Source organism: Episyrphus balteatus, chromosome 3 (genome assembly GCF_945859705.1).
Source record: "Episyrphus balteatus chromosome 3, idEpiBalt1.1, whole genome shotgun sequence".
NCBI classification, from domain to species: domain Eukaryota; kingdom Metazoa; phylum Arthropoda; class Insecta; order Diptera; family Syrphidae; genus Episyrphus; species Episyrphus balteatus.
The window spans coordinates 53,055,110-53,065,790 of record NC_079136.1 but is presented as its reverse complement, the minus strand read 5'-3'; the positions used below and the strand labels follow the sequence as shown (position 1 = coordinate 53,065,790).

The 10,681-nt window shown below is 30.2% G+C and overlaps 2 protein-coding genes across 2 annotated transcripts; one reads left to right on the top strand and one right to left on the bottom strand.

Annotated features, from left to right (window-relative positions):
• On the top strand, positions 1–3,596 carry LOC129916118 (probable cytochrome P450 313b1). The gene is made up of 7 exons (XM_055995909.1): positions 1–260; positions 1,955–2,152; positions 2,214–2,396; positions 2,447–2,519; positions 2,570–2,696; positions 2,756–2,935; positions 2,999–3,596. The coding sequence occupies exons 1-7, from the start codon at positions 107–109 to the stop codon at positions 3,584–3,586; spliced, it is 1,503 nt and encodes a 500-aa protein (XP_055851884.1). The 5' UTR covers positions 1–106; the 3' UTR covers positions 3,587–3,596.
• A 3,806-nt stretch (positions 3,597–7,402) lies between these two features.
• LOC129916113 (C-1-tetrahydrofolate synthase, cytoplasmic) lies at positions 7,403–10,282 on the bottom strand. Its single transcript, XM_055995901.1, has one exon. It carries the CDS (start codon positions 10,243–10,245, stop codon positions 7,441–7,443), a length of 2,805 nt encoding a protein of 934 aa, XP_055851876.1. The 5' UTR covers positions 10,246–10,282; the 3' UTR covers positions 7,403–7,440.
• Between the last annotated feature and the right edge of the window lie 399 nt (positions 10,283–10,681).

Below are 10,681 nucleotides of genomic sequence, written 5' to 3'. Positions count from 1 at the left end.
ATTTTACGCTACGAAGAAAAAAAAAATACGAAATCCGTCGAGTTTTTAGAAAACTGTAAAAATATTTTTTTATTTTCATTAAAACTATCGGGAGTTGAAAAGAAAAATGTTAAGTACAAGTGTTTTGTTGAGTGTTATTTTAATTTTGTGGATTTATTTCCTATGGTCTCGGCGTCAATATTACATAGTTGCATGGAAATTACCTGGTCCAATAGGAGTACCATTTTTGGGCATTGCATTAAATATGACAAATCCTGAGAGTAAGAGAAATGAATTGACTTTAAAATCAATTTTCTAGCTAGGTAATAAAAATATTCTGTGAATGCAGTTACTAAATTAAAATAGAAAATGCGATCATAACTGCGCGTTAAATATAACAATGCAAACAAAAATGACCATTTCAAATTCCAATGTGCACGTTCGGATATGAACAATAATTACCAGAAATTTATTCCAAATTGGAATTTGCTCTGTATTTTTTACAACATTGGAACATAAGCGATATAAAAAGAAAGCAATTAATTAAGTAATACCTATAGAAACCATTAAATTATTTTTTTTGCATTGATATATTTACTAACCACTTTTTTTCGTACTAGAAACAACAATTGCAAAAGAAATTTGTATAGGTAGGAATTTGTTGTTGTTTTTGCTTACACCTTTGGAGTCAAAATACAAAAAAAAAAACAATTTCATGGGATTTTTTTTGATAAAAACTGAATTTTTGCATTGAAATAATTGATTTTCTCAAAGACTTTGGCAAATAAAAACTTTTAACTTTTGCTATTTAACTTTCAACAATAGGGGCTATTGAATGAAGAAAAAATAACTTTATATTTAAATGTTGAACTTAAAAAAACATAAGTTAATTTTTTTTTAACTTCTATTAAAAAATGATCTTCGAAAATGAAATACTTTTTAAATTTTTTCATAAACTGTAATACCTACATATTGACATTTTCTTTCAAATTTCAAATCATAATTAATAAATGTGGCCAAAAAAAAATTGAAAAATATCTAAATGCATTTTATATTACAAAAAAGTTTTGAAAACGATATGTTAAATTTTTTACAATATTTTTTTTTTCAAAATTCTGTGTTTAATTACCATTTTTTCAAAAACCTTTTTCTCAAATTACTTAATTTTAATTTAACAAATATGAATAAGCTACTAGCTTTTTAAAAATGTATATTTAAATATTATAGGTGTTGCCGTTGTGTTCAAATATTTTTTTTTTTTGTTTAAAGTCAATTTGTGAGAAAATTGCATTTATCGTATAAACGATGGAAGATTGTCCTTCATTCCTATATTTATGTAGTTGTTTTCCTTTAATTTGCTAGAAAAGCTTTTGGCATTAGTAAATTTATGAAATTTAAGCAAAATTTTTGAAAAAAAATGTTTTTTCATAAAAATCTTCAATTAAATTTAAAAAAAATAAAAACTACAACTGTGGCAATTTTTAATCTATAGAATTTAAAGTATTTTTACCGACTTCCAAAAAGGAGGAGGTATTCAATTCTTCTGTATTTTTTTTTTGATTTTTTTTTTGTTTTTTATGTTTGTTACCTCATAACTTTGGACTTAGTGAACCAATTTTGATAATTCTTTTTGTATTGGAAAGCTGGTACATGCAGTGTGGTCCCATTTCGTCCAGTTATTGCTATAATAACTATGAGAAAAACTATAAAACCCAAAATCATTCCGAAAAATTGTTGAATCAACGTTGATTTTAAGTTGTTTTTTCCCTCAGTGTACTTAAACAAAAAAAAAAAATCACTGATATTTAAGCAATCATCGATTCAACTTTGCTCCAACAATTTTTCCTGTGATGCCTATAGATTTAGAAACACTCATATGTATATACGTATATCAACTGAAGCATCCAATCCGGAGCAGATCCAGATAATTACATACTATTAGAAAACGAATTTAATTTTCTTTTTCTTTCATCAGAATTGCTTTCATATTTTACTACAATAACAAATAATTACTCAAGCCCATGCATTTCGTGGATGGGTTCAAAATGCTTTCTCTATACCGCTGATCCCGAAACAGTTGAAACAGTTTTCAACTCACCAAATTGTACAAATAAAGGAGACTTTTACAGATTTATAGCAGCTTCAATTGGTGATGGTTTATTTACTTCAAGCAGTAAGTTTAATTACCATCACTTTCAAAAATTAAACTTACTCAAACCTTGGTATTTGTGTAGGTCCTCGTTGGAACAAACACCGTAAGCTCATCAATCCAGCTTTCAGCAGACAAATCATCAACAATTTTCTACCAATTTTCGACTCAGCTGCAAATATTTTATTAGAAAAATTCCAAACTTGCGGTGATCAAAAACAGGATATCTACGATCTACTCAAGAAATGTGTTTTACAAACAGCTTGTCGTAAGTAAATTATCTTATTTTCTATTTAAAATATAAAATCTCTCAAACAGAAACAACCATGGGCAAAAAAATGGAAATTCAGAATGATAAATCTTCAGAGGCGGTCTTCAAATCTTATAAAAAGTATGAAATGAAATTTTTAAAAGACTGATTGTAATGAAATTCTATTACAGCATTATGGATGTTTCAGTTCAGCGTATGCTTTCTCCTTGGTTATATCCTGATGTATTTTATAAAGTCTCTTCATTATATACAACAGAAAGGAATACTGTCAAGATTTTATATGATTTTATTGAAGGAGTATGATCTCAAAACCAAGTTTAAAAACAAATATTCATCAAGTTTCTTATTCTTCGTAGCTCCTTCATTTTAAAAAACCATCAACCGAAAGCGAAACAATTTTGAAATCGGAATTGGAGAGTGACAATTTTAGCAGAAAGTCGAAGAGTATTTTTGTAGAGCAAGTTCGAAACTATGTGGAACAAGGTCAATTAACCTGGGAAGATATTCGAGATGAGGCAAATGTCATCATAGCAGCGGTAAAGAAAATTTAAAAGCATCCATATTCAACTTGAAACTAACAACTTTTTTTTTCCTCTAAGACCTTTGAAACTACGTCAACAGCTTTATACTTTGTAACATTGTGTTTAGCAATTCATCCCGAATACCAAGAGAAATTGTTCGAAGAACTTGTGTCAATATTTCCAGGCAAACAATTTGAAATAACCAAAGAAGATTTGGAACGAATGACTTACACGGAAATGGTTATCAACGAAGGAATGCGTTTGTTTTCACCGGTACCTATGGTCATTCGCACTGCTTCCGATGATTTCTATTTGAAAAATGGAGTTAAAATTCCAAAGGGAACTCAAGTTGGTATTGACATTTTTAACATGCAACGGAATTCCAAATTCTGGGGACCGAAAGCGATGGAATATGATCCAGATCATTTTAGCGAAGAAAATATGAGCATTCGACATCCTTTTGCCTTTGTTCCTTTCACAAAGGGCTTGCGAATGTGCATTGGCAATCGATATGCTTTGCTATTGATGAAAGTCTTGATAGCAAAGATTTTTAGAAATTTTGAAATACGTGCAGATGCTAAGATTGAGGACCTGATAATAAAAGGAACTATATCACTCAAATTGAGACATTATCCTGAGTGCACTATTCAGGAACGAATGTTTTGAAAATTTATTGAAATTTATGAATTATAGCAAATCGAATGCATAAAAACTGGTTAATTATATCTGAAATCCGAAACAACTGTAATATAATTTAAATTATTATTTTTAAATGATTTTTAATCTAAAAATTATATCATATCGCATGAATATTAAACAGTTTGCTTAAGCTTTGGCATTTTAAAATTATTCATCAAATCCCTCAAGTTGATGTGGAACTGAACTACATCGATTATAGATAGTTATTAATTGGACTTTAACTAAGTTGGATATAAAACACTTGTTAATTTATCGAATTTATTTTTAAGCTGTACAATAAATTTTCTGGCACAAAAATATATTGGAATAATTAATCATGTGCATAATTAAATTAAATAAATTGATGGCAGTTTTTTTTTTTGTTATTTTGTTTTATTTTTTAGGATGCAGTGCAAAAAATATACATAAATATACATTTATTTATGTATGAAGGTAACTATTGAAAATTATTTAAAAGCATTTGAAGCTGACCTTATAATAATTATTAAGAATATATTTTACCAGAGAAACGAAAATGTACGCATTTGAATTTCAAAAAATCCATGAATGAGTTGATCATAATATAATAGAGGTCACTCTTATAAATAAAAAACTTCAATTTTTTCAAGTTTCAAGCTAGAAATATAGGTATCTATTTGAATAATTAAAAAAAAAACAGCTGAATAAAAGAAACTTATTTCCTTTTTTGAGTAACTTTTTGACACTTTCAGTTCTTTGTTTACACATTGTTTATGAACTCACTCTTCATGTGATTTTGTTTCTGATATACGAGTGTCCTACTAACTGCTCTGTTTGCTTTTTTAAAGCTATATACATGTTGTATATCTAACATTAAAAAAATAAAATGCACAACTGGGTCGCACGAACTTGCTCTTAGAGTTAAAGTTGCTTAAATTTTTCAGACTTTTTATATACAAATTTGGAAAAAAAATAAAATTCGTTTAAAAAAAAAAATAAAATAAATCTGAAATTAAATTGCCCTCCAAAACAAGTATGCAGTTTTTATTGATATATTAAGATGCATTTTTAGAAAAAAAATTTTCAAAATCGCCGTTTTTTAAAAAACTAATTTTTTATAAATAATTTTTTGGAAAAAAAGTTTTAAAATAAAATTGGTATGCCATTTTGTAGAAATCACTAATCAGCATCTTAAAACAAAATTTCAAACAAATTCAATGTCCCGTTTTCGAAAATTTGATTTTTCAAAAAAAAATTTTCAAATTTTTTTTAAAAATGCAAAAATTATTTTTTTGAAAATTGTATTTTTGGCTTATATTAAAATTATATAAATGCTTCTTCACAAAAAGTTTCGTTGTTATCGAATGAGCGGTTTCAGAGATAATCGGATTTGAAAAAAAAAACGGTTCTATGGCAGGTACCGTTAATAATGATTTCCAAAAAAAAAAAAATTTCATTAGAAAGTAGACCTTAGTTTTAAACTAATATTTGAATTTTTTAAACAAAATCGTTGAAACCGTTTTCGATATATATATATATATATATTTCAATTTTACTAAAATCGGTCTATGACAAGTACAGTTATTTTTGGTCCAAAAAAATTAATTCCAAAAACCAAATTGCCAAATAACGCTACATACCAAGTTTGACATCAATCGGTCCATCCGTTTAGGCTGTAGCTTCGTTTACAGACAGACAGACAGACGGACTTCCGGGACCCACTTTTTTGGCATTCTCTACCATCGTAATGTCATGGAAAAATGTTATTTCAACTTTTTTTTTTGTATGAATGCATAACTTGATATATAGTACCTATATCGCAAGTAAAAAAAAATGGTATGTCATTGAAAATAGTAAAATGCACACGAAATTAACAAATGAAAAAAAAAAAAAATAAATAAATTTTCTATCTTCGTGGGTCGCACGAACCTGCTCCTATCCTAAAAGGAGGGTTGTAAAATGGGTTGGGGTCAAAATTCTGCCGGGGTCAAAATTCTTTTGTCAAAATTCTGCTTTCAAAATTCTGCAAAAAATTAAAAAAAGGTTTGAAAAATGTTAAAAAGCGCGCGCTTTTTAACATTTTCCAAACCCTTTTTTTAACTTTTTGCAAAATTCTGAAGATCATCTTCTTGAAAAATTATGTGCTTATTTGATTACTTACCTAAATAATTTGTCATTCTTTGAATGCATATTAATTTTTGTTTTATAAATGAATAAATTTGAAAATATTAAGAAAAGGTTTTTAATACTTAACATTTCCGAAAATAATTTAAAATATCAGTTGCAATAAGTTATAGATTTTATTTTAAAGAAAGTCAGTCTATGCATTTTAAAAAATATTTGCGACACTGAACAAAAAAATTAAGGAAAGTACCAATGTTGAATTACATAGATGAGGAGGTGTATTTTTCTTTAGTCAGCGCATATGCTTTAAAAAAAAACAGAAACAATTTAATTGGCAGAATTTTGAAAAGCAGAATTTTAAAAAGCAGAATTTTGAAAGGCAGAATAGAAAAATAGCAGTATTTTGCAAAACAGAATTTTCGTTAAAAAAGCAGAATTTTGAAGTCAGAATTTTGACCCGATCCCTTGTAAAATTATTAAATAAAAAAAATGCATTTCAAATAAAAAAAAAATAGTTGGAAATAAATAAAAAATGATATAAACAAAATTGCATAAAAAAAAAATTGTAACTGAAAAATATTTGCATTAAAAAAAAATTTATTGCGGGTACACAATTTTCTGCATTGAAAAAAATTCAATGTTCGTCGAATTTCTTACAATTTTGGTTATTTAACCATACCTAAGCTATTTCAACTATATTATTGAATCTAATCTACGGTCAACTAGACAAAATTGTAAGAAATTCGACAGATAATAATAAAAACAAAAATATTTAATGCTCACATTTTGCATTGAATTTTTTTTTCAATGAGGAAATTTTTTATATAGCTACATTAATTTCTTTTTTAATGCAAAATATTTTTAGGTATTTACAAAAAAAAAAATTATTTTTAATGAATGCAAATATTTTTCAGTTGCAATAACATTTTTTTTTTATTCAAAATATTTTTATTTGCAATACCTAAATACCTTATTTTTAATGCAAATATTTTTCAGTTGCAGTTACAATGCAATTTTTTTTAGTTGCAATAAATATTTTTTTTAATGTACCTAATTTTTTTTATTTGTAATAATTTTTTTAATTTGTAATGGAAAACAAATACATTAAAAAAAAAGATTTTTTAAAACCCTGCCAAAATGTAAAGTTTTTTTATGAAAAGAAATATAAATAAATAAAATATTTCAAAAATGGTTTTGACCGCAGAACGAAGTACCTATGTCATTTTATTAATTCTATTAAGAGGAATTAAAAAAAAAAATTTTTGCCTATGCCATTTTTAAATAAATTGAGCCTAAGACAATTTGTGACAACCCCAATTACCAAGTCAAAGATGAATCACGGCTTCTGTCAATGAAAACAAAACTAATGCTTTCTTATCAAAGCTTGACTGTTTCTATCTACATATATATCTCTATAGATACCTATGCGAACTCTTATGAAATATTTTTTTTTGTTCACTGCGCATTTTCCTCGAAATTTGTCTTACCGCTTTTCTCACACCCCACTGCTTCAGCTTAGCTCTATATTCTTAGAAATTGTATCCCAAAATGATTTATTTTTTTCCAAAGCCTTCACGAAAAAATGCCAAAGAAAAAAAAAAGGTTAAAATCTTTTTTTTTAAAGTTTTTTTTATTTATTACGAAATAATTGAAACGTAATTAAAAGATAATTTTTCAAACACTCTCTAACTTAATTAGCCATATTTTTTTATTTATTTACAATTTAATTAACTTAATTCTTAAAACAAGCCTTCAATTAAACCAGTTTCGGTATCAAGATCAATATCATAAATACAAGGTCTTGTTGGCAAACCAGGCATTTTAACAATATCTCCACATGATGCAACAATAAATCCAGCTCCAGCTGAAACATACAAATCTCCAATGGTCAATGTAAATCCCCTTGGTGCACCTTTAATTTTTGCATCACCTGTCAAAGAACCAGAAGTCTTTGACATACAAATTGGCAATTGACCAAAACCTTTTTCGATCAAAAATTCAAGTTTTTCTGAAGCTTCTTTGGTAAGGACAACTTCTCCAGCTCCATACATTCTCTTTGCAATTGTATTCAGTTTCTCTAAAAGTGGAAGACGGGGTTCATACAACAACTCAAAATTAGATGGATCATTGCATGCTTTAATTACTGCTTCAGCAAGCTCAAGTGCACCAGAACCACCTTCACCCCAATGTGAACATATTACAGCTTCATATGCTCCAGCCTTAATGGCAGCCTCTTTGACTAAATCATGTTCAGCTTTTGTATCAGAATTATGCTGATTAATAGCCACCACCACCGGAAGTCCATACATTCTACCATTTTCAATATGTTTCAACAAATTCGGGATACCATTTTTCAAAAGCCCCAAATTTTCTTCACTATATTCTTTTTTCAATGGTGCACCTGGCTCAACAGCTGGACCACCACCGTGCATTTTCAAAGCACGAACTGTTGTAACAAGCACAACAGCATTGGGAACCTTTCCCGATGACCGACATTTGATGTTGAAGAACTTCTCCATACCAATATCAGAACCGAAACCAGCTTCAGTTACAACAAATCCTTCTTCCCCAACTAACTTCAATCCAATTTCATCAGCAATTATTGACGAACATCCATGGGCAATGTTAGCAAACGGTCCAGTATGTACAAGAACTGGGGTACCTTCTAAAGTCTGCATCAAAGTTGGTTCCAAAGTGTCCTTAAGCAAGACTGCCAAAGCTCCAGTCATGCCTAAATCATCAGCAGTTACTGGATTTCCAGTTTTGTTATAGGCTACTATCATTTTCGCTAGCCGATCTTTCATATCGCTAAGATCTTTCGCAAGAGCAAGAACTGCCATTATCTCACTTGCCACCGAAATAGTGAATCCAGTTCGACGAGTAAGATTCTTTTCGGTCGGAGACTGTCCAATTGTGATCTCCCGAAGGTATCGATCATTGATATCTACCACTCTTGACCAAGTGATCTTATTTGAATCAATGTTAAGTCTGGCGAAACTTTCCATCTCCTCGGGAGAGAGCGAACTAGGATCAGTTTTTGAGATTCCAAGTCTTTGTAAACGACGAAGTTGAATCTTGGAGAAACTACGTTTTCCCTTCACCGAAGGAACCAAACGATCGTACAAAGCTTGAGTCTTTTGTGTAGCTTCATGGAACATTCTAGCATCTAACTGAGCTGCCAAGAGGTTATTTGCCGCACTATCAGCATGAATATCACCTGTCAAATGGAGATTGAATTCTTCCATTGGAATAACCTGTGAGTAACCTCCTCCAGCGGCTCCACCTTTGATACCAAAAGTTGGTCCCTGAGACGGCTGTCTTAAGCAAGCAATAGCATTCCGTTGCTTATGAGCACACAAAGCTTGAACTAATCCCACCAAAGTTGTACTCTTACCTTCGCCTAATGGAGTTGGAGTTATACCAGCAACGACAACATATTTTCCATCCGTTCTATTTGCTAAACGTTTGGTAACATCGAGGGATATCTTGGCTTTCACACTGCCATAAGGTGAAACCTCTTTCGGGATTAGACCAATTTCCTCAGCTAACACCGATATATGTTTTGGTTGTTGCGATCTAGCTATTTCAATATCAGATGGAACAGGCTTCAAAAGGTTAAGACCGAGTGGTTTAACTTCCCAAGAACTGCATAAAGTGCGGGCTGCAACTTTTTTTGCTGACATGACGGTGTTTTTCATCAGCATGACAACAGTCATTGGTCCAACGCCACCGGGAACAGGGGTAATATAAGAAGCAATTTTCTTTGCTTCTTCGAAACAGACGTCACCTTTAATACTTTTACCACTTTTCTTCGAGGGATCACTCACAGAGTTTATCCCGCAATCTATAACAACTGCACCAGGTTTGATCCAGCTTCCTTTAACGAATTCTGCACTACCAATTGCTGCGACTAAAATATCAGCTTTTTTAGTAACGTCGGGAAGGTTGATAGTTTTCGAATGACAAATGGAAACAGTTGCATGGCTCCACTTTAAAAGCTCAGCTACTGGGGAACCTAAAATTTTACTCCGACCCAAAACAACAGCATTCGATCCAGCAATTTTGTAACCAGTGGCTTTAATAAGTTCCAAACAACCCAAAGGGGTACAAGCTACAAAACCAGTAAGATTTCCAGCAGCTAAACGACCTTTATTAATTTCGTGTAAACCATCAACATCTTTGTCAGGTGAAACAGCATTTAAAATTTTATTTGAATCAATTTCTTTATCACAATCTAATGGCATTTGAACAACTATTCCATGAACTTGGTCATTCTGGTTAAGCTCATGAATTTTCGATAAAAGTTCTCCTTCGTTTATGGAAGATGGAAATTTAATATGACTCACGTCGATGCCAACTTCTTGGGCAGTTTTGATTTTCATACGAATGTACACATTTGAATCTTCTCGATTACCGACTTGAATGATACGTAGACCGGGTTTGAAATTTGGAAGTTGTAAGGTAATTTTTTGAACTTCACTCTGAAGCTGGAGTTTAACTTGCTGAGCTATTTCAAGACCACTAATTATTTTAGCTTCAGACATTTTATATGAATAAACACGATTATCGTTAGAGATTATAAATTTCTAGCACACAAGTCGAATCACGGGGAGTAACTAAACAGAAGGCAAGTATGAAATTTCAATATAAGACAAATAAAATAGTTGATAAGAAATGATGCACAGCATAAGATGGTTCTAGCAAAAAAAGGTTATCCCAAAAGGTCACATAAATAAATGTCAAGATGATAACACATTGTTTTCAAGTTGTTTATATTGTTTTTGCCAAATTTTGTATTGATAATGAATGTGACTTTTATGAGTAAATATTATTTTCAAACATTTTAGAGAGAGAGAGATAAGGTAATTGATGAGCAGAGCCGTAGCTGAGTTAAGTCAAGAAGGTAGTTTAGTCTTTTTTTATACCACTGTTAAGCTTGTGCTTGGTGTACAGAAAATAATTTTTCTAGGGTACGGGTCG

Coding starts and splice junctions, on each gene's coding strand:
- LOC129916118 (XM_055995909.1), top strand. CDS start 107: ATGTTAAGTACAAGTGTTTTGTTGAGTGTTATTTTAATTTTGTGGATT. Junction 2,153..2,213: donor TGGTTTATTTACTTCAAGCA/GTAAGTTTAATT, acceptor GTATTTGTGTAG/GTCCTCGTTGGAACAAACAC. Junction 2,397..2,446: donor TGTTTTACAAACAGCTTGTC/GTAAGTAAATTA, acceptor TCTCTCAAACAG/AAACAACCATGGGCAAAAAA.
- LOC129916113 (XM_055995901.1), bottom strand. CDS start 10,245: ATGTCTGAAGCTAAAATAATTAGTGGTCTTGAAATAGCTCAGCAAGTT.